Here is a 24,915-nt window from a genome sequence, read left to right as displayed (position 1 = left end):
CTTTTCAGCATGCGTGCAATAGTCGGCAAATTTATGGATTCCACATTGTTAAACATGTCTTCATTGTCCAAGATATACTGGCGGATTTCTGTAAGGCGAATATCATTTCTGGCCCGAACCAAATCGACCACAGCCTGCTCTTGTTGGTCAGTCAGAATTTTGCCTCTGCCTCCCCTATTTGGCCTAGTCTCAATTCTACAGGGAACATTACAGTAAGAAGACACTTGGTCACATCACCTACTCTGTGATATACATTGGTATACAGTCATTTGACAATTGAGAGTAGCATAATGTTTAGTGCATGCTGACGACTTACCGCTTCTCATTGCGGAAAGTTCTGATTATTGAGGCCACAGTTGACCTTCTGAGGTTTGGTTGTATCATTGTAGCCGCCTCAGTCATTGTCATGCCATGATTTATGACATGGTCTACAACTATTGCTCGGATTTCATTGGACACTCTTTGCTGTTGCTGCCGTTGTCTTGGTCCGTGCCCTTGTCCTCTACCACATTCCCCCACACCTCTCAAACGAGGCCCACGACCACCTCTCAGAAGGGGTGCTTGTCCCCTGCCATTCCTTTGACCAACATGTCTTCCTCGTCTTCCTCCCACCACTGCTTGACCTCTATTGTGACCTGGATCACCTGCCGGCTCCATGTTACAGTACGTATCGTTATGTTGTTGCAAGTGGATCCCAATCAATTCTTTATATACTCGTTCCACAATGTCGTTCCACTCAATCATCAGTAACGAGTTGGCAGAATTGGACAAGCAATTACAAGGGCCTGCATCCATACAGTGCAGTACTGTCAATACTGTAAATAGTCTGAAAAGGTGGTACATGGGACCATAGAAACGGTGTCTGATAAAGAATGATGATGAAATATTACATCCATAGATAATGTAGTCTAATTGGTTCATGCTCCATGCTAATTGGTGACAATGAATCTCGTTATCTTGAAACTTTCATGATCTAAACATGGAATATTGTTTGTCTGTTTCCATACAACTATGCATTAAGAGTAATGCAACAGTTACTTATCATTTTGAGCAGTTGCATCAATTGATAGTTGGATAATTGTAATGAAATGAATAGACACTCATCTGAAATGTATTGTGTGAATTGTCTTTTGAAATAGTAGTACTTTGATGTTAAGTTGTGTCATATTGAACAGGTGATTTTTGTTAAATGAACAAATGATCTTAGTTGTATGTGTATTGTATCCAAGCAATTGAAAAAAGTGTTAGAGTTTTGAAAAATGTGCATTTTGATCATTGGTTGTGAGTTTTGTGTCTAGAGTTTTGAAAAATGACGTCAAGGTTCTGAAATTAGTGCCAAAGTGATTGTAAAAAACTGTAATTCCACTCACGCTCAGCTCCCTCTGTTGCCATGGATATGCTATTCCTATGGCAACTACGGGCCTTTGTGGACGGCCTCAGGCCCCGACCACAGAGGACTCTCAGAACCTTTTATTACATTCCTTTCTAGCTCACAGACGCTATCAGTGACAGTGTTCTCTCTTCCTCTATCTCTCTTTCTTCCCCTCTCCTTCTCTCTTTTTCTCTCCCTCTATAGCCTCTCTCCTTCGCTCATCCTCTCTCCACCCTCTCTCCACCCTCTCACTCTCTCTATCTCTCTTTCATTCTCTCTCGAACTTTCTCGCCCCCTCTCTCTCTCCATCTCTCTCTCCTGCTTTTCTTTTGCATAATCACAAGCATGCTGTTACCTTAATCTCAGAGCACATTCCACATGTGTCAGCCAGGGTCTCGAGAGCAGTAGGCAATGTGACTGTGCATTTATGTTTCATGACACCCAGCCTTGACCACTGTATTATAGAGAGGGGAACTACAGAGGCTCTGTGACCACTCTCAGTTTAGTCCTAATTACCATCACTGACGGAGCCATCAGTGGTCTAAGTATTCCTGTGGGGGAGAGGGAGGGAGGAGCAGCTGTGATTAGATTTGTAGAGTAGTTTGTATATCCCTGTCTGGAGGGTGAATGAATGAACGGTGGCAAAGGGAAACCAGAGCCATGTCTTTAATGATGCATGAGGAGTCTTGAAGCAGGCCAGAGCAGAGACACTGCCTGGCTGGCAGAGAAAGGAGTCCTGTGACAGTGAGAGTGAGAGTGAGAGTGGCGGTGGGTACTTGCAACTAGAGTTGGTGCTGACACAGGTGCTACCATTGGGTCCGACTCTGAAGGCCAAGGTTCAGTCCAGTCTGTGCCAGTCCTAGTCCCTCTGCGTGTCTAGGGCCTTAAGCGGGCAGCATTTGGTGACCAGGTGGGGGGTTTCCTCTCCACCTGCCGAATGAGCGCTGTCAGCATTGGGGAGTACCACAGTCTGCGGGTGGGCTCGGCCCTGCTCAGCATCGTGGCAGGGTGCATCATTATCGGGGTGTCGAGGGAGTGTGATGCGGATGCCGTAGGGGGAATCTTCCTGGGTGCAGGGGGGCTGGGTGAGTACATCCAGAACTCCACCTAGTCTTTGATTTTGTTGAGTGCTATGCAATGTGCTATGCAAAACATGCAAATTTCCATTGGTACTTGCAGGGCATAGCATTGCAAAAGGCATGCAAACATTATTTATAGCAACAGTATACAGCATGCCTACAGAAATGTACTGGTAGCTTATTCAGTTCAGAAACTAGTGCATCTTTGATGGTGGCACCACAAGTGGGCCATTTCTCCAAAAGATAAAACTCCATGCAAATTGAACTTACTTTTTTTTTATCTCTGTGCTCTATCATAACAATATGTATACTCCAGGATGTCCTTGCTTTCTTCAACAAAAACATGTACATCTATCTTTATTCCTAACTGTAACTGAAGGATTTTATACTGCAATATTGAAACGGTAGACAATTTGATCTCTATCCTAAGGTGTCATATGGGTCTAAGAGGCAATCCTTTCTCAGGTGTACAAGGCCTGCTGCAATGTCTAATATTTGCCAAGTCCTGCAGCAGACTGTGTGAATGATCAGTGAGCCATGCCATTTTCCATCCACTTCCATCAAAAACACACCCAGGGATCATTTGATCTGCTGGTGTAATCTTAGACAGTTGATAGCAGCATGGGGAGCAGGGTATTCCACTCTACCCAGGAGATTATGTGAAGTGCAGTGTCAGAGTGTAGAAAACAAGTGGCCGGCTTTTGATCTACACTGAGTATAAGTCATTCAAAGTCAACTATAGCCTCTGATTTTGTTGTTGTTATGATCATCCCAAAACTAAAACTAAAAACTTTTGTGGCTTTTCCTTGTAAGAAAACAACAACTTATTGCTTCTTAACAAAACAATATGGTAGCATTGAATTCTTCAAATGTGACATTTCTTTGACATTTTGCATGGAGAACTACGTCACACAGACAACCCCTTCTTTGCCATGATGGGACTTTCAGCCATGCACTGCAGAATCACATTTTGTGTCCTGAAGTGCAGGTGTCCTCTTATTATTTGCTCCAAAGAGTAAAATCACTGATCCGAGTAGGCTATGTCTGTGGCTATGAACTGACTGATCAAAACTCAATGTTCATAGCGAGGATCTTTTCGCTCCTGTTGCAGCCTGGCGACTGGTGAGATGTTCTGACAGCATAGACATGCGTCACACACAGCCACGCAGCCACCCTCAGGACCAGCCACTGTTTAATGGCAGCTCTCTCTGTGGCTCAGAAGGGAAATCAATAAGTGTGTTCAGCCTGCCTGCCCAAGGGTAGCTAGAGCTGTTTGGATGCATTCACAACAAGTCCTAGTGGGCTCCTGAGACTGCAGGAGAGTCAGGGTTAAGAAAATGGATCAAGTCAAATCCAGTTCTCTTCTACCAGTAGGCTAACCATCATATGGGAGCTCATTTGTAATTGAGTAGCACCAGACGGGAATCTGTCCCCTTTTTTCATACTGAGCATAATGCTGATAAACATCCATATCAGCCAAAACAATTCTTAAAAACACTTAAAGGGCCATTTCTAAAATGTTCTACTTCATATTCATCATCTTCAGCACCACCCCAACATCAACATACTGTACGTGAAAATTGTGGTTTCTATGTTTTGTAGTAAAAAAAGATAGAGGAAGATAAGTGTTTCCAATGACATCATCGGTGTGTATTGTGTGATTTTAACCAATTATGAGTATGCATTGCCTACTAATTGCCTACTAATTGTCTACTAATATGTTGATGATGTCATTGGAAACACTTATCTTCCTCTATCTTTTTTACTACAAATCATAGAAACGCGCCATTTTCACATATGTTGATGTTGGGGTGGTGCTGGAGATGATGAATATGAAGTTAAACCTTTTGAAATGTCCCTTTAAAATTAAGTTAGCAGCTTGTCATTAAATAAAATATGCATGAGCAGAGAGATAGTCATTTAGGTTTGTGTTTGTTGAGCCACTTGAAGGAAATGTAATATCAATTGTATCTGTATCTCCCCAGTGTATGTGTGTGCAGTCCCCATGTCATTGGAACTTTCTTTGTTTATCTGACATTTGTTTTTTGAGAACCCACAATGGAATATAGTAATCAGCAATTTATTACGCCATTAACTCTGGTCCGTGCTCAAGACCAAACACTAGCTTCCATCTGTTTGTTAATTGACATTTACAGTATCAAAAAGGATATTTGAAACCACCCTAATCCTACAATCAATACAAACCAGTAAATGAAGGTAACGCCTACACTTGCAGTACTATACTCTTATTAGTAGTTCAACACCATGGTCAACTGATATCAATTAGTGTCAACATTGTCTTTCTTTTCTAGGCCTCCTCATCTCTGTCTTCCCCTTCATAAGAGCCTGGCTCAACATTAACAACATTCTCCCCAACTTGGGTAAGTTATCAATGTCTCCCATTTGATTTGACATCAAGCAAATCCATTTGCAAGGAAACTGTTTCTTAAAAAAAAAAAAAAAAAAGTCCTCTCTTCACAGGAAACTTCAGAGTGCACCCTATGCCTGCTAACCCTCCTGGCCCTGAGCAACCAGAGACACTGAAACAAGAAGGTAAATGTCAGATGGCTATGTTTGTAGTTTTTAGTTGCTGTGCTTCAGTTGCTGTCGTCCCCAGTGTTGGAGTCAGTTCTACGTAGTTCAAACTCATACAATTCATTGTAGAGATTTTTGTTTTTTGTGAACGATAGTGACAGTTAATCCATGATACCTTGGCAGAGATCTGACTAAATTCTAAGTAAAATGCTTTATAACTCTGCAGGTCGGTCCAGCTAGGGCATGATAATGAACCATGCCAGGAGAATGTGTGATGAAAGAGCATGCCCATTACATTAGAGAAAGCTCATCACACTCATTCCTTTATACTCTTTGATGAGATGGAGATTGCTTTGAACAGCAGCAATTTGGCTGGAGAGAGTTATGTCAAAAGGATGCTGCACATAGCAGTTAGTCTATTCGATAATAAAAATGATGTGGAGAGATGGCTGGACTAGGTTGTATAAGCTACAGATAGCTAAGACCAGCCGAACCACTGCATAGCCAGTAGTGTTTATTTGGTTACACTTCTCTGATTTCTCAGACAGGCATGGGCTAATAATGCATATTGTATTCACATTGTATATGCACATATATTTCGCTTCAGGTAGCTGTTGTATAATGAATATGTATGCTTCATAGATACTCCCATTGTTCAATATGACACAGAGGTTGTTGTTGTGTTCCCTTTCTCCTAACAGCGACTCAGAGCCAGCTGAATCTGGAGCGCTCTAAGAGCCGGATGGGGACATTTGTTGATGCCGGACCAATGGCTGAGGCCTCCGCAGATGAAGGGTGAGACATGACAGACAGATGGACACGCAGACACACACACACACACACACACACACACACACACACACACACACACACACACACACAAACAAACACACACACACACACACAGACACATGCATGTCTGGGTATTTTTTCACATTTGAAATATACAGTACCAGTCAAAAGTTTGGACACACCTACTACTTTTCTTTATTTTTACTATTTTCTACATTGTAGAATAATAGTGAAGACATCAAAACTATGAAATAACACATATGGAATAGTGTAGCAACCAAAAAATTTATAAACAAATCAAAATATATTTTATATTTGAGATTCTTCAAAGTAGACACCCTTTGCCTTTATGACAGCTTTGCACACTCTTGGCATTCTCTCAACCAGCTTCACCTGAAATGCTTTTCCAATACTCTTGAAGGAGTTCCCACATATGCTGAGCACTTGTTGGCTGCTTTTCCTTCACTCTGCGGTCCGACTCATCCCAAACCATCTCAATTTGGTTGGGATCGGGAGATTGTGGAGGCCAGGTCATCTGATGCAGCACTCCATCAATCTGCTTCTTGGTCAAATAGCCCTTACACAGCCTGAAGGTGTGTTGGGTCATTGTCCTGTTGAAAAACAAATGCTAGTCCCACTAAGCCCAAACCAGATGGGATGGCGTATTGCTGCAGAATGCTGTGGTAGCCATTCTGGTTAAGTGTGCCTTGAATTCTAAATAAATCACAGACAGTGTCACCAGCAAAGCACCCCCACACCATCACACCTCCTCCTCCACGCTTCACGGTGGGAACTACACATGCGGAGATCATCCGTTCACCCACACTGTGTCTCACAAAGACACGGCGGTTGGAATAAAACATCTCAAATTTGGACTCCAGACCAAAGGACAAATTTCCATTGGTCTAATGCCCAAGCAAGTCTCTTCTTCTTATTGGTGTCCTTTAGTAGTGGTTTCTTAGCAGCAATTCGACCATTAAGGACTGATTAACACAGTATCCTGTGAACAGTTGATGTTGAGATGTGTCTGTTACTTGAACTCTGTGAAGCATTTATTTGGGCTGCAATTTCTGAGACTAGTAACTCTAATGAACTTATCCTCTGCAGCAGAGGTAACTCTGGGTCTTCCTTTCCTGTGGCGGTCCTCATGAGAGCCAGTTTCATCATAGCGCTTGATGGTTTTTGCGACTGCACTTGAAGAAACGTTCAAAGTTCTTGAAATGTTCCGAATAGACTGACCTTCATGTCTTAAAGTAATGATGGACTGTCGTTTCTCTTTGCTTATTTGAGCTGTTCTTGCCATAATATGGACTTGGTCTTTTACCAAATAGGGCTATCTTCTGTATACCACCCCTACCTTGTCACAACACAACTGATTGGCTCAAACGCATTAAGAAGGAAAGCAATTCCACAAATTAACTTTTAACAAGGCACACCTGCTAATTGAAATGCATTCCAGGTGACTACCTCATGAAGCTGGTTGAGAGAATGCCAAGAGTGTGCAAAGCTGTCATCAAGGCAAAGGGTGTCTACTTTGAAGAATATCACATTTAAAATATATTTTGATTTGTTTAATGCTTTTTTGGTTACTACATGATTCCATATGTGTTATTTCATAGTTTTGATGTCTTCACTACTATTGTACAATGTAGAAAATAGTTTTAAAAATAAAGAAAAACCCTTGAATGAGAAGGTGTGTTCAAACTTTTGACTGGTAGTGTACATGTACATTTTAGTTTCACAGTGTATCCTGGGGAATCCCTTTGGTTGTGAATGTATTCAGCTGATGATGCCTAGCTAATACCCAGCCACTCAGTGGCACTCCAGAGTAATGGAATGATTTGGATTGCAGCCTGCTTGTACGTATGCTGCTATGCTCCTGCCTGCTTCTCTCTCACTCAGTTCAATTAAGGTTTTTGATAGTCTCTGCTGGGACCAGGTGAATGCTAATGATATCATTTGGAGTCAGTGGCACTGGCAGACTACCCTGCTTTGTGTTGCTACTACTGTGACCTTCTCATGATAACATTTAGCTATTTTGAACATAGAGGATAATAGAAGAGGACGAACCCAGCAGTAAATTAAATTATAAGGCAACAGTGAGAATATAGAATATAGAGAATATAGGCTAACTGTCGATGGAGAAAATGAAACAAGATAAGCACTGAAGCATATAAAATCTTTCTCCCCCCCAAAAAGAAGGAAAAAGTATCACAACCAGTTCAGTACAAAGGACCAATATGGATGTCCTGTCTCCTAAGTCGATTAGAACAGTACTATAAGTACCCAAATGTACTGAAGAGAAGGAGACCTCTATCCCTTGTCAAAACCAAGAAATCAAGTTGCTCCGGATGCTGTTGCCTTGGTAACCAAGAGACCCCTGATTTCATTCATTGTCTGAGTCTGATTCTGTTATTCACCAACCTTGCAGGGCATGCATGTCTGATCCAGTTAGACTCACTCCCACACGCTTCCACACACATGGGCATGCATGTACAGGCACGCACACACACATATATCTCACAAACAAAAATGGTTTTATCATGAGCTAGGCCATCTTTCCTAACACTCCCACTATTCTGTTGCAGGACATCCTCAGACATGCCAGACATCTTGTCCAGACGGAAGTTCAAGCAGACCCTCCCTGAGCCAGACCTCCCGTAAATTGGTTTTAGAGCAGCCAAATAGAACACCTCTCATGCACGCCTATTCAGACTTGAGTTCACCTTCAAATGGACTTCACAAGTTGGTGAATCAGATGTTTACTTAGTTCAACAATACAATTCAAAAGCTACATAGTGTGCCTTCTCCTAACTATACAGAGGAATACATATTTTCTTCCAAAATGTCTCATTTTATTACCAATATTATTCTTATCCTATATTTATACTAGCGATGCCTATAGGTCAGATAAAAGAGCACCCACAACAATAACCATTGGTTGAGAGAGAGAGAGAGAGAGAGAGAGAGAGAGAGAGAGAGAGAGAGAGAGAGAGAGAGAGAGAGAGAGAGAGAGAGAGAGAGAGAGAGAGAGAGAGAGAGAGAGAGAGAGAGAAGCATAAGGCAAAGAGGTATCAACCAAGGATAATCAAGTAGTGGATAGTAACAGCTCAGCTCATCGCACACGATAATGAAATAATCCCAGCACACAGACCAAGAAGGCTGTTTTCTAATATTGAATTGTAACTGGTGAAAAATATACTCTGATTTCATTATATATCCCACCAGGGGCAAGTCTCGTGTTTTTAGATAAAAGTCAAGCTATGTTAGATCAAATCCAGACAGAAACTATTATTTTACCAGGCAACCTAAATTATACATTCGATAAGATTGACAGACGTCGCAATAAAAAAGGCAAATTTAAGGAACCTCCAAAGAGGCTGAACATTTTCATCTATACAAATAATTTACAGGACACCTGGAGATTACTACTCCCAACTACAAAAGACTACTCCTTTTTTTCTCAAAGTAAGAATAGCTATTCAAGAATTGATATATATATATATACAGTTGAAGTCTGAAGTTTACATACACTTATGTAGGAGTCATTAAAACTCGTTTTTCAACCACTCCACAAATTTCTTGTTAACAAACTATAGTTTTGGCAAGTCTGTTAGGACATCTACTTTGTGCATGACACAAGTACATTTTTCCAACAATTGTTTACAGACAGATTATTTCACTTATAATTCACTGTATCACAATTCCAGTGGGTCAGAAGTTTACATACACTAAGTTGACGGTGCCTTTAAACAGCTTGGAAAATTCCAGAAAATGATGTAATGGCTTTAGAAGCTTCTGATAAGCTAATTGACATCATTTGAGTCAATTGGAGGTGTACCTGTGGATGTATTTCAAGGCCTACCTTCAAACTCAGTGCCTCTTTGCTTGATATCATGGGAAGATCAAAAGAAATCAGCCAAGACCTCAGATTTTTTTTTTTTGTAGACCTCCACAAGTCTGGTTCATCCTTGGGGGCAATTTTCAAACGCCTGAAGGTACCACGGTCAACTGTACAAACGATAGTACGCAAGTATAAACACCATGGGACCACGCAGCCGTCATACCTCTCAGGGAGGAGACGCGTTCTGTCTGAACGTACTTTGGTGCGAAAAGTGCAAATCAATCCCAGAACAACAGCAAAGGACCTTGTGAAGATGCTGGAGGAAACAGGTACACAAGTATCTATATCCACAGTAAAACGAGTCCTATATCGACATAACCTGAAAGGCCACTCAGCAAGGAAGAAGCCACTGCTCCAAAACCGCCATAAAAAAGCCAGACTACGGTTTGCAACTGCACATGAGGACAAAGATCTTACTTTTTGGAGAAATGTCCTCTGGTCTGATGAAACAAAAATAGATCTGTTTGGCCATAATGACCATCGTTATGTTTGGAGGAAAAAGGGGGTCGTTTGCAAGCCGAAGAACACCATCCCAACCGTGAAGCACAGGGGTGGCAGAATCATGTTGTGGAGGTGCTTTGCTGCAGGAGGGACTGGTGCACTTCACAAAATAAATGGCATCTTGAGGAAGGAAAATTATGTGGATATATTGAAGCAACATCTCAAGAAATCAGTCAGGAAGTTAAAGCTTGGTCGCAAATGTGTCTTCCAAATGGACAATGACCCCAAGCATACTTCCAAAGTTGTGGCAAAATGGCTTAAGGACAACAAAGTCAAGGTATTGGAGTGGCCATCACAAAGCCCTGACCTCAATCCTATAGAAAATGTGTGGGCAGAACTGAAAAAGCGTGTGCGAGCAAGGAGGCCTACAAATCTGACTCAGTTACACCAGCTCTGTCAGGAGGAATGGGCCAAAATTCACCCAACTTATTGTGGGAAGCTTGTGGAAGGCTACCCGAAACGTTTGACCCAAGTTAAACAATTTAAAGGCAATGCTACCAAATACTAAATTAGTGTATGTAAACTTCTGACCCACTGGGAATGTGATGAAATAAATAAAAGCTGAAATAAATCATTCTCTCTACTATTATTCTGACATTTCACATTCTTAAAATAAATGTTTTACTAGGATTCAATGTCAGGAATTGTGAAAAACAGAGTTTAAATGTATTTGGCTAAGGTGTATGTAAACTTCCGACTTCAACTGTATATATATTTTTTAAATACACTCAACAATTTACTGGGTAAAAAAATTCCATGACATAGTGATATTGGATCATTCTCCGGTATCATGCTTAATTACACCAACAGAAAATACACTTAGCAACAGTATACTGTATGGAGAATGAACAGAGTGCATCTTCAAGACCCGAAATGTATGAAATACGTAAATGAAAAAATACTAAATTTTACCATTACAAACGTAGACATAGAGGACAGAGAAAATGTGGGATGCTTTTAAGACGTACATTAGGGGAATAATAATCTTATACTTGGCAGAAGTTAAATCTGAGTTAGAAATTAAAATTAAATTAAAATAAATCACTATCTTAGAAAAAGTCCATATAAAATCTTCATAAGGTAAAGAAGAAACTAACATTTCTGAACTTAAGCAGGAATAGGATCTTTTACTTTTGAAGAGAGCCAACTACTACAGGTTAAACTCAAATAAAGCCTACTACTTAATGGCAAATAAACCTGGTAAACATCTCGCAGCCTTCACAAAACCAATACACGTCAAAGACAGTTATAATCTTAAAAGATAAAGATACAAATGCGTTAATTAGAAACAAATATAACCCTGAAGCAACTATCAGCAGATAAAAAGTATCACAAAAGATGGAAATCAACCAAAAATAAATATTAGACACTGTTAAAAAATATATATATTAAAAACTTAGGAAGCATTCAACTTTCCAGCTGAAATAATACATTTAATAAAAATATTATATAAATATCCTAAAGCAAAAATTTACACAAATAAAACATTATCTGATGAAATTGCTTTGGAAAAGGGCATGTCCTCTCTCCACCCTCCTGTTTGCACTGGCAATTAAACTGTTTGCAGAAATAATTAGGCAGGACCCAAACGTAACAGGTTATTGTTAAACCTGAATATAAACTCAACTTATTTGCCAACGATCTCCTGATATACCTGGAATGATGTCATGTCATAGTATTGTGAGGACAGAGGTAGAGTTACGAGATAAGTGGTTTGGGGTCATGAAGTCTACATTCCTTATGTCAAGGTAGATTAGTGATGTTTAGGATAGCATGAGTGATGGGAAGGATAGTGACTTGGGGTAAAGAGTGATGAACATCAAAGACAGGGAGTGCCCATGGAGATTTACCAGATGTATGCCAAGAAGAGGGTAACAGAAGGTATATAAGGTAGAGTGTCTTCTTTGTTCAAGTTAGTTCGTAACACCAAGGGCAAAGCTCTGGTCATTGTTGTAACAAACCCGGTACCAATCATTAAACATTTGCATTAACTTCTACAAAGTGTCTAAGTATATCCTTGCATCCTTGATTCTTTGATACCCGAGAAACTCATCATAACAATACCTGACTTATTTTGAAAACTAAATACCCCCCTTGTTAAAAAAAATCAGAATACTTAAAAATCTCAGGATACAAATTCAAGTGGAAACAAATTATAATGGCAATAGAAAAAAATAATGACTCGTGCTCTACAGCAATCCTTTAAGTGGACCACAAAAAATATTAAATACTTCGGATGCTCAACAAATATGTAAAGGTAACTTTATCCCATTACTCAAAACATGAAAGCAGAACTAATTAAATGGAACAGTCTCACCACAAATTTTGCAGGTAGAATAAACCTCTTTAGAATGGCATGGCTCCCAAAAAGTTAATATTTATTTTAGTTAATACCAATTACCCCACCGAAGCGATTCTTTAAAAAAGTATACTTGGCCATAACAGACTTCATATGGGCAAATAAAACATATAGAATAAATAGGAACGTTTTACATGTCCCTAAATCTGAGGGTGGTTTTAACCTTACAGATTTGGAATTGTATTAACCCGCCACCCAAGGCTTTTACTTGCGACATATTGTTAAATGCACTAAAGAGGAACAATGGGTACATATTGAAGATGCACATGCTCATGCCCAGAATCTTTTCACATGTCTGTTTTCAAAGGATGGAGCTAAGAACATTAACAACTTCATGGTTAAGTACAATATAACAACATGGAAGAAAATGAAACAGATTCTACAAGAACCAATGTCACTTCTTAAAAACAGACCCTTAAGGAACAATCATTTTTTTACCGATAAATTGCCCCACTAATTTTATATCATGTAATTTCAAGCTGAAAGCTTTTGTACATCAGAGCAATGTTGAGGAAATCCTATTTGAATCAAAAAAGGATATTCATATGATAGGTAAGATATACAAAACCTTGCAGAGAGCCTATCCAACTAGCAATCTCTTAGAAACAAATATAAATTATTGGAAACAAGACATAAAAATAACTGATATTGGCACAAGATGGAGGGAATGTTGGAACATAACTAAGAAAATTACAGTTAACGAAAATGTATGCTTAATCCAGTATAAACTAATGTACTGTATAGAATTTATTATACAAGAGACAAAATTCACTAATTCTATAGCACAACAGTAGAGTCATGTGTAGCTCAGTTGGTAGAGCATAGCGCTTGCAGCGCCAGGGTTGTGGGTTCGATTCCCACAGGGGACCAGTATGAAAATGTATGCACTCACTAACTGTAAGTTGCTCTGGATAAGAGCGTCTGCTAAATGACTAAAATGTTAAACTAACAATAACTCAATAATTCATGCCTACTGGGAGTGCTATAAAGTCCAAAAGATATGGGCAGAGTTAGAAAGCTGTCTGTCAGAAATTTTACAATGTAAGTTTACTTTTAATACGTCTGTCTGCATATTTCAAGACATTGCATATGAGGGTGCAGTGCGGCACCCCATGGGTTGGACTATACTTTTCTCTTTTCTCTTCAATCATCTTGAAAAAACGTATACTTAAAAAGTGGAAATCAACGCATCCTCCATCGTTAACACAATGGAAAAGTCAAATGCTTTATTATCTAAATGTTGAAAGTGCGTGAGCGACGGAGAGAAACAAAATGGTGCAGTTTGAAGCCATGTGGCGGAGAGAGATGTGGGTGCTGGAGATTGGGGTGTGAGCAGGTGGGTCTGGGCAGGTGTGATGTCCTTGATGTTTGTGTGCGTTAGTATGCATATGTTTTGCATTGTAAAAAAATTAATAGATATAATTCAAGTGGTGATTATGGCTATTAGTAATTAGCAATGGTCATCAAAATTGTTAAAAGGTTTTAAAACAATTCTAATAAATGCAAGAGTTGGACAATGGATGAAGATACTCCCAACGTTTAGAATTGTTATAATCCATCAGAGTTCAGTGATTTTGATGGGAATTCAGGTATTCAATTTATTTTTTATTTTTCTTAGAATGCACTCATATATACCATTTCTTATTGTATAAGGTATTTTATTATATTTTGTGTTAAAATAATGAATAAATTAACATACAGGGGAGGAACATGGCTGCAACCACCAAACACTTGCTTTGTCTATTCTACCTGCACTCAGCTGCACTGTCTAGACTGCCTCATTAATTACTGTTGTCGTTACGTTCTCTTGCATAATTCAACAAGTGTGTCAATAGCAGGATACCCTCCGATTAAAAATCAATACACTTGGCTCCAGTGGCGATTTTAAAATGTAAATCTTGGTGGGGCAAAAAAAATAAAAAATTGGGGGGATGCATGCCAGCAAAGCAACTACACAACATACCAGGCAGCCTCTGGAACTGCCGTTCTGCTGCCAACAAGGCAGAGTTCATCTCAGCCTATGTTACCCTCCAGTCCCTCGACTTCTTGGCGCTGACGGAAACATGGATTACCACTGAAAACACTGCTACTCCTACTGCTCTCTCCTCGTCTGACCATGTGTTCTCGCATACCCCGAGAGCATCTGGTCAGTGGGATGGTGGCACAGGAATCCTCATCTCTCCCAAATGGAAATTCTCTATTTTTCCCCTGACCCATCTGTCTATCTCCTCATTTGAATTCCATGCTGTCACAGTCACTAGCCCATTTAAGCTTAATATCCTTGTCATCTATCGCCCTCCAGGTTCCCTTGGAGAGTTCATCAATGAGCTTGACGCCTTGATAAGTTCCTTTCCTGAGGATGGCTCACCCCTCACAGTTCTGGGGGACTTCAACCTCCCTACGTCTACCTTTGACTAATTTCTCTCTGCCTCCTTCTTTCCACTCCTCTCCTCTTTTGACCTCACCCTCTCACCATCCCCCCCTACTCACAAGGCAGGCAATACGCTTGACCTCATCTTTACTAGATGCTGTTCTTCTACTAATCTCACTGCAACTCCCCTCCATGTCTCCGACCACTACTTTGTATCCTTTTCTCTCTCGCTCTCCTCCAACACTACTCACTCTGCCCCTACTCAGATGGTAATGCGCCGTCGCAACCTTCGCTCTCTCTCTCCCGCTACTCTCTCCTCTTCCATCCTATCATCTCTTCCCTCTGCTCAATCCTTCTCCCTCCAATCTCCTGATTCTGCCTCCTCAATCCTCCTCTCCTCCCTTTCTGCATCCTTTGACTCTCTATGTCCCCTATCCTCCCGGCCGGCTCGGTCCTCCCCTCCAGCTCCGTGGCTTGATGACTCATTGCGAGCTCACAGAACAGGGCTCCGGGCAGCCGAGCGGAAATGGAGGAAAACTAGACTCCCTGCGGACCTGGCATCTTTTCACTCCCTCCTCTCTACATTTTCTTCATCTGTTTCTGCTGCTAAGGACACTTTCTACCACTCTAAATTCCAAGCATCTGCCTCTAACCCTAGGAAGCTCTTTGCCACCTTCTCCTCCCTCTCTGTGGATGACTTCGTCAACCATTTTGAAAAGAAGGTTGACGACATCCGATCCTCGTTTGTTAAGTCAAATGACACTGCTGGTACTGCTCACACTGCCCTACCCTATGCTTTGACTTCTTTCTCCCCTCTCTCTCCAGATAAAATCTTGCGACTTGTGACGGCCGGCCGCCCAACAACCTGCCCGCTTGACCCTATCCCCTCCTCTCTTCTCCAGACCATCTCCGGTGACCTTCTCCCTTACCTCACCTCGCTGATCAACTCATCCTTGACCGCTGGCTATGTCCCTTCCGTCTTCAAGAGAGCGAGAGTTGCACCCCTTCTCAAAAAACCAACACTCGATTCCTCTGATGTCAACAACTACAGACCAGTATCCCTTCTTTCTTTTCTCTCCAAAACTATTGAGCGTGCCGTCTTTAGCCAACTCTCTTGCTATCTCTCTCAGAATGACCTTCTTGATCCATACCAGTCAGGTTTCAAGACTGGTCATTCAACTGAGACTGCTCTTCTCTGTGTCACGGAGGCTCTCCGCACTGCTAAAGCTAACTCTCTCTCCTCTGCTCTTGTCCTTCTAGACCTGTCTGCTGCCTTTGATACTGTGAACCATCAGATCCTCCTCTCCACCCTCTCCGAGCTGGGCATCTCCGTCGCGGCTCACTCTTGGATTGCGTCCTACCTGACCGGTCTCTCCTACCAAGTGGTGTGGCGAGAAGCTGTCTCCGCACCACGTGCTCTCACCACTGGTGTCCCCCAGGGCTCAGTTCTAGGCCCTCTCCTATTCTCGCTATACACCAAGTCACTTGGCTCTGTCATATCCTCACATGGCCTCTCCTATCATTGCTACGCAGACGACACACAACTAATCTTCTCCTTTCCCCCTTCTGATAACCAGGTGGCGAATCGCATCTCTGCATGTCTGGCAGACATATCAGTATGGATGACGGATCACCACCTCAAGCTGAACCTTGGCAAGACGGAGCTACTCTTCCTCCCGGGGAAGGACTGCCCGTTCCATGATCTCGCCATCACGGTTGACAACTCCGTTGTGTCCTCCTCCCAGAGTGCGAAAAGCCTTGGCGTGACCCTGGACAACCCCCTGTCGTTCTCCGCTAACATCAAGGCGGTGACCCGATCCTGTAGGTTCATGCTCTACAACATTCGGAGAGTACGACCCTGCCTTACACAGGAAGCGGCACAGGTCCTAATCCAGGCACTTGTCATCTCCCTTCTGGATTACTGCAACTCGCTGTTGGCTGGGCTCCCTGCCTGTGCCATTAAACCCCTACAACTCATCCAGAATGCCGCAGCCCGTCTGGTGTTCAACCTTCCCAAGTTCTCTCACGTCACCCCGCTCCTCCGCACACTACACTGGCTTCCAGTTGAAGCTCGCATCTGCTACAAGACCATGGTGCTTGCTTACGGAGCTGTGAGGGGAACGGCACCTCCGTACCTTCAGGCTCTGATCAGTCCCTACACCCAAACGAGGGCATTGCATTCATCCACCTCTGGCCTGCTGGCTCCCCTACCTCTGCTGAAGCACAGTTCCCGCTCAGCCCAGTCAAAACTGTTCGCTGCTCTGGCACCCCAATGGTGGAACAAGCTCCCTCATGACGCCAGGACAGCGGAGTCACTCACCACCTTCCGGAGACATTTGAAACCCCACCTCTTTAAGGAACACCTGGGATAGGATAAAGTAATCCTTCTAACCCCCCCCCCCCCCCCCTTACTCCACCCCCCCCCCCCCAAAAAAAATAAATAATAAAAAATATTTTTTTTAAAGACAATTTTTTTTGGGTAAAGTGGTTATCCCACTGGCTCTAAGGTGAATGCACCAATTTGTAAGTCGCTCTGGATAAGAGCGTCTGCTAAATGACGTAAATGTAAATGTAATACCACTAAACAATACATTCATTGCACTATAATGGTGACAAACGGTGCCCACAAACTGTTAGGGCCTACATAAAGCTGTCCCAACAGCAGAGCTTTCTTTTCAGAACCATGGAGTGAATCCTTACCACCGCTACACCTGGCTATCAGCGGAGCCTTGTCTGGCAGCGAAACAGTTCATTCAGCCTCATTTACTGCCTTTTTAAAAACCATAGCTGATATGGCTGACTTGCTTAAACAAATGTGGTTTCTACTGACAATTGAGATGTACAAACTATGGTATAAAGGAACGACGAGCGGATAAAAGGCAATCAGTTATTTCGATTAAGACATTAATGAGCGAGCTAGTACGGACGTAGTCAATATAACTATTTGTGTAGCACTTTTGATATGTACAGCGACAGAATTCAGAACATGGGCCGTTCTTACAGTATTCTCCTTGTACACTAAGTCAGAACCGTAAGATAAATAAAGTGGGCATATAAGCAGACAAAGACATCCAGGCCGGCCAAACGCTCCCCTAACCTGGACGACGCTGGGCCAATTGTGCTCCGCCTCATGGGTCTCCCGGTCACAGCCAGCTGTGACACAGCCTGGGATCGAACCCGGGCCTGCAGTGGCGCCTTAGCACTCATTGTTGAATTTGTGATTTCCAACTTGTTGTGTAATGTTCATGTCCAATGGCCAATGAGCACCGATACGTTTTATCTATAATTTCTCTTCATATGACAAGGATTGAAAAGGATTTGCCAGTAGATTGCCGACTTCATGCATGACAATGACTGCTTGAATAGCTTGCTAGCTAAGATTTTGAAAGTATGATGTTGACATGATCAGTCCAATCAAAGCTATGGTAGATATAATGTGATTTTACGTCATTTTATCTGTGGCCAATGACCTTGAGCCTTCTTGGATTGGCACTTCTAATGTAAGTATATGGCAGCACCCAAGGGGCTTGAATTTTCAAGCTCTACCTGTAGATTTTGCGGTGACGTAGTGTACCCGTGAGTGACAGAACACTGAGCCAATCACACCACAACTAGAGAACATTACCAACCTCTATGCTCCGTATTTTCCGCTGGTTGCCCCACCACTACAGAAAGCACTGAGCTAGGCTGTAACACCTGCATTTTGCAGCTGCCTTACTCAAGAAAGCAAAAAAGAGACCATGTTTGTATGCGGCTTTATTAACCAAATTATTATTTATTTGTTATATTGTTTGCAAACTGATATGTGACATGTATTAATGTCAAAATAACATGCAAAACAGGCAAAACAAATAAAAAATAAGAATACTTTTTCAGCTAAACAGGTGGGGCTCAAAACAGGTGGGACCTGCCGTGAACGACACGTCGCCACTGCTTGGCTCTAGATTACACTTATCTAAACATACTTTACATAGTTTGCGAGATCAGACATAATTTCACTATAATCCGAGCGTTCATTTTAGGAAGTTGCTTTCATTTCAGCGCATCTATATTGTAAACATTACAACTGTATTAAATTATTACTTTTTTTCAATTCAACAAAACATGTACACCAATCAAAATAAAGTTAGCTTTCTTCTCTTGCTTGTGATGTGTCGAGACGGTTCGTTAAATCCCCGATGATGCTTTAGCGTTCTTATAGATTTAAAATTGGCTCAGTTGGTAGAGCATGGCACTTGCTATGCCAGGGTTGTGGGTTCGATTCCCACGGGGGACAAGTATGAAATAAAATAAAGGGTAGGAAAATGTATCCATTCACTACTTTGGATAAAATGTAGATGCAACAGAAAGCCAATTGAAACCATTACCGTTTAACAGGTCATTACATTTCCACGGTTGTAATTGGGACAAAATGACAGGCACAAGCAAGGATATGAAAGAGTAGCAGGAATAAAATCAATCAATCCAGTGAGATTTTGGTGACAAGTGGATTTTGCAATATATAGATGGCTGAAAAAGACAGATCCTCAGGTGGGCGGGGCATCTGCATTGCTACTATTTTAACCTGATGGGTGAACCCTTACATGCTGTCTAGACCGGGCGTGCGCATGTTGATTTTGTACATCCACACCAGACGCGATCCAGACAGCAGGTTGAAATATCAAAACGAACTCTGAACCAACTATATTAATTTGGGGACCGGTCGAAACACATTAAACATTCATGGACATTTAGCTAGCTTGCTTGCTTTTGCTAGCTAATTTGTCCTGGGATATTAACATTGGGTTGTTTTTTTCTGGATCTTTGTAGATTTTGTAAAATCGTGTGTTCTCTACTCTGACATTTAATCCACAGACAAAAGGGGAAAGTAATAGGTTCTAGTAATCTCTCCTCCTTCAGTAGTAGTAGTAGTAGTAGTAGTAGTCGTCTTCTTCTTCTGTGGACTTTAAGGTGCATTACCACCACCAACTGGACTGGAGTGTGGACCTCCGTTAATCTTTCAATCATCCACGTGGGTATAAGCATCTAAAAACGGATGAGGAGATGGTAGAGGGGGACTTGCAGCTCTTCAAGTCAAAAAGAGAACCAAGTTCTATTTTAGCGTCTGGCTACGCAGACACTAGTTGAAACGCACGAGTAGTTTAGACGAAATGATTGAATAACATATATGTGTACATTTATTTTGCAAGGCTTGCAGTGTAGTCAGCATGTTACATAATGAAGCGACATTAAAACAACACCTAGCGACCTCGTCAAGGGCGTTGGACCTATTGGCATAACGGCGAAGTCGTTGGCTTGACAGTTGCTGGACCTAGGTTCGAGTACCGGTCAGAGCTTCCCCCTGAATTCGCTATAATATAAATATCTCAGACTCTGTAGGGAGCAACACGATTAGAACTTATTTTATTGTCGCTCACATTTTATGACTAAACACCACTCGCTGACATGCTCACACCCACCAAAATGCACCCTCACAGTGAAACACAAAGCATTTATATAATAATAATATGCCATTTAGCAGACTCTTTTATCCAAAGCGACTTACAGTCATGTGCGCATACATTTTTATGTGTGGGTGGTCCCGGGGATCGAACCCACTACCCTGGCGTTACAAGCGCCATGATCTATCAATTGAGTTACAGAGGACCATTTATTTTCAGGAGAGGCAGAGTGACTGCTTCATGGGTAGCGGTGGAAAACAATGATGTGTGCTCTGAGCCTGGGATTGAACGATGCAGTATTGTGTTGGCTTCTTGTCTCACTGTGAGGATCTTTAAATCCACAACTTTATTGAAAATTATGAGTTTACATGTAAGCTATTGTCTACCACACTACCCATTTTCATAGCAGGAGACTGTGGCTGAAGTTTCTGTCTGACCTGGAAGAACCCTCTAATGAATATACAACATTTCAGTAAGGCTACACCTTACAGAATTACAACTGATTTGAAATGCAGGACCTTTCCTTTACAGTGCCTTTTTCACTGAATAACAATGCAAATACTTGGAAAGTACTGTGTTTCCATTGTAGGCATTGAAAGATGGTCAAATAGGATACAATTTCAAGGTGTGTACTAGATGCTATTGCTCTTTTGAGGTTACATGAGGACACTTTCTCTTTGGGAGCATGTGTTTTTCAGATGTAGCTAGTTTCGAATTTCAAATGCTTGAAAGAAGAATGGTTTATTCCCATGTGTTTATAGCCTGAATGCCAGTCTGTTTGTGCTATCATGCCAACTCCTTGTCACTCATTGTCATGCCAGTTGGCTAGAGCACAAACAGATCATGCAGTATCAAGATGCTCAAAAAATGTACCCCCCCCCCCCCCTTCTCCAGTACACCAGTACACCAGTACACCAGTACACCAAGGGGAGCAGTGAATATCATGGTGTTGTATGGAGGCAAGACACTCATTACCACACATACATATTGTGCTACCCAGTTAGGAGAGGGAGGACGTCTCGAGCACTGAGCAAACAACTACATTTAAGTACTTTTTAAATACTGCTTCCTACGCAGAAACCTTACACAGCCTACCCCTCAAAAACATGAGCGTTGTCATTCACAAAAACTGGCAGGATTATGGAAACCCACCAATCCTTTTCTCTGAAGAGCACAACGTTCTAGAGCAAAGAAGATGATGATAATTGGACAGGTTTTATGTAGGCTATATTGTGCACAATGCTGCTCTTGCAATGGACATAATCTTGTCGTGTACTATGAGGTTTATGTATCCTAGAATTGTATAGGCGTCATGTATCCGACTGCACAGTCACGTGGACACAACAAGCGTCCATATGTCAAGAAGACCAATGACTTCACCTGAATGAGCCTCTCCCACAGACGCCCTACACTATGTTGACTGGCCATGGTTGTAACATTTCCCGTTGATTGAATGGCTTACTATGAGGTGATCAATCTGAAAATCACGTAGTTCGAACATGACCATCCATGTGCGAATGTGATTCGGGATGAAAATACATGTTGGCGATGTAATTCTTCAGGAATCTTCGGATATTCTGAACATCAGCACAGAAGGTAGGATGAAGCGCTGAAATCAGTTAATTTTAATGTTATATGCAACAATTAGATTTTATTTGATTGCTGGGCGCGTTCTACAACAATGCCCAATGCTCTGATATGCTATACAGCTACATCAAACATGCCATTTCATTTTTCTGCGGCAGTAGATAATAGCAAACATAATCTGTATGAAATCATAGGTGTTTTAAAAAATCCTAAAAGCATAGTCTATGCACTTGACTGATTTTCAATTCATTTGGGGGGGGGGGGGGGGGGGGGGGGGGGGGGTGTGTATGTATGATGATGAATAAAAAGGGTCTAGTGTCTGGTTGCTACTCAGCAATTAAAACCATATTCACTTACCAGCCTGACATGAATGAATGCAGTCACTGTTCAATAATTTTACATGCAATATTGTATTGTATTTCATATCTATGTAAAATACTTCAACAGACAAGTCATAATGTATTCATTAAGTTCATTCGTTATGATCATAATTTTAATAGGTAATGGGTCAAAAATGTTGTTGGACATAAGACTGTAAAATCATCAGAAAATCATCTCAAAGGGATTATTTCGTTTTTGTCAAATTATTTCGTTTTTGTCAAATAGCCTACTATATATTTTTGGGATTATTGTGGTCAATTTGCAGTGGACAAATTATGTATAACTATGTCCCGGCCCCCCAATCATCCGCTCAAGGAAAAATCGTCCCATGGCTGAATGTAATTTGGGGACCCCTGCTAAGGCTGTCCTTTCCAAAGTTCACTGATAATTAGTCAATACTTTACCACTTCTTGATGTAGAGACTGAGGCTCCATACCATTTCATCTCTTTCACACCCATGCATTTCTAATCAAATCGAAGTATAATTTCATACAATACACGTTACACATTAAGATATTAATGAACAATAAATATTCACACGTGTACATGCCTCCAGTAATTGTTTTATATATATATATATATATATATATATATATATATATATATATATATATATATATATATATATATATATATATATATATATATATTTTATTTTATTTTATTTTTTTAAATATTTTTTTTATGGGGTAGATCAGCTTTAATATTGCAGATAGATTGTAACTTCCATCAATGTAATTGTCTGCATCACTTCCAATCCCCCATATATTTTCTTTGCAATATATACACAGTTGAAGTCGGAAGTGTACATACACCTTAGCCAAATACATTTAAAGTTTTTCACAATTCCTGACATTTTATCCTAGTAAAAATTCCCTGTCTTAGGTCAGTTAGGATCACCACTTTATTTTAAGAATGTGAAATGTCAGAATAATAGTAGAGTGATTTATTTAATCTTTTATTTATTTCATCACATTCCCAGTGGGTCAGAGGTTTACATACACTCAATTAGTATTTGGTAGCATTGCCTTTAAATTGTTTAACTTGGGTCAAACGTTTCGGGTAGCCTTCCACAAGCTTCCCACAATAAGTTGGGTGAATTTTGGCCCATTCCTCCTGCCAGAGCTGGTGTAACTGAGTCATGTTTGTAGGCCTCCTTGCTCGCACACGCTTTTTCAGTTCTGCCCACAAATGTTCTATAGGATTGAGGTCAGGACTTTGTGATGGCTAGTCCAATACCTTGACTTTGTTGTCCTTAAGCCATTTTGCCACAACTTTGGAAGTATGCTTGGGGTCATTGTCCATTTGGAAGACCCATTTGCAACCAAGCTTTAACTTCCTGACTGATTTCTTGAGATGTTGCTTCAATATATCCACATAATTTATGATGCCATTTATTTTGTGAAGTGCACCAGTCCCTCCTGCAGCAAAGCACCAACACAGCATGATACTGCCACCCCTGTGCTTCACGGTTGGGATGGTGTTCTTTGGCTTGCAAGCGACCCCCTTTTTCCTCCAAACATAACGATGGTCATTATGGCCAAACAGTTCTATTTTTGTTTCATCAGACCAGAGGACATTTCTCCAAAAGTACGATCTTTGTCCCCTTGTGCAGTTGCAAACCGTAGTCTGGCTTTGTTATGGTGGTTTTGGAGCAGTGGCTTCTTCCTTGCTGAGCGGCCTTTCAGGTTATGTTGATAAAGGACTTGTTTTACTGTGGATATAGATACTTTTGTACCCGTTTTCTCCAGCATTTTCACAAGATCCTTTGCTGTTGTTCTGGGATTGATTTGCACTTTTCGCACCAAAGTACGTTCATCTCTAGGAGACAGAACACGTCTCCTTCCTGCGCGGTATGACGGCTGTGTGGTCCCATGGTGTTTATACTTGCATACTATTGTTTGTACAGATGAACGTGGTACTTTCAGGCGTTTGGAAATTGCTCCCAAGGATGAACCAGACTTGTGGAGGTCTACCATTTTTTTTCTGAGGTCTTGGCTGATTTCTTTTGATTTTCCCATGATATCAAGCAAAGAGGCACTGAGTTTGAAGGTAGGCCTTGAAATACATCCACAGGTACACCTCCAATTGACTCAAATGATGTCAATTAGCCTATCAGAAGCTTCTAAAGCCATGACATCATTTTCTTGAATTTTCCAAGCTGTTTAAAGGCACAGTCAACTTAGTGTATGTAAACTTCTGACCCACTGGAATTGTGATACAGTGAATTATAAGTGAAATAATCTGTCTGTAAACAATTGTTGAAAAAATTACTTGTGTCATGCACAAAGTAGATGTCCTAACCGACTTGCCAAAACTATAGTTTGTTAACAAGAAATTTGTGGAGTGGTTGAAAAATGAGTTTTAATGACTCCAACCTAAGTGTATGTAAATTTTCGACTTCAACTGTAACTTAATCAGTTTGACATTTTATTTCCTGCTCTGATTCAGGTGCTTTCACACTGTGAACAATCAGTCAGCACAGCCATGGCCTCCCTCAATGGTCTGTTGCCAAGGGGAATAGTCCTGGCCGAAGGATAGAGAAAGAAGGAGAAAGAGAGAGAGAAAGCAGCCTTGAGGTGCAGAAGAAGAG

General features: G+C 41.3%; 1 protein-coding gene across 1 annotated transcript; it reads left to right on the top strand.

Annotated features, from left to right (window-relative positions):
• Positions 1-2,309: 2,309 nt before the first annotated feature.
• On the top strand, positions 2,310-8,442 carry kncn (kinocilin; the record flags this gene model as incomplete). The annotated part of the gene is made up of 5 exons (XM_084139445.1): positions 2,310-2,457; positions 4,764-4,832; positions 4,933-5,004; positions 5,688-5,781; positions 8,367-8,442. The coding sequence occupies 5 exons, from the start codon at positions 2,310-2,312 to the stop codon at positions 8,440-8,442; spliced, it is 459 nt and encodes a 152-aa protein (XP_083995571.1).
• Between the last annotated feature and the right edge of the window lie 16,473 nt (positions 8,443-24,915).

Source organism: Coregonus lavaretus (assembly GCF_964263955.1).
Source record: "Coregonus lavaretus genome assembly, chromosome: 23".
Taxonomy (NCBI): Eukaryota; Metazoa; Chordata; class Actinopteri; order Salmoniformes; family Salmonidae; genus Coregonus; species Coregonus lavaretus.
The sequence above is the reverse complement of the archived record's forward strand: the minus strand, read 5'-3'. Positions and strand labels throughout refer to the sequence as shown.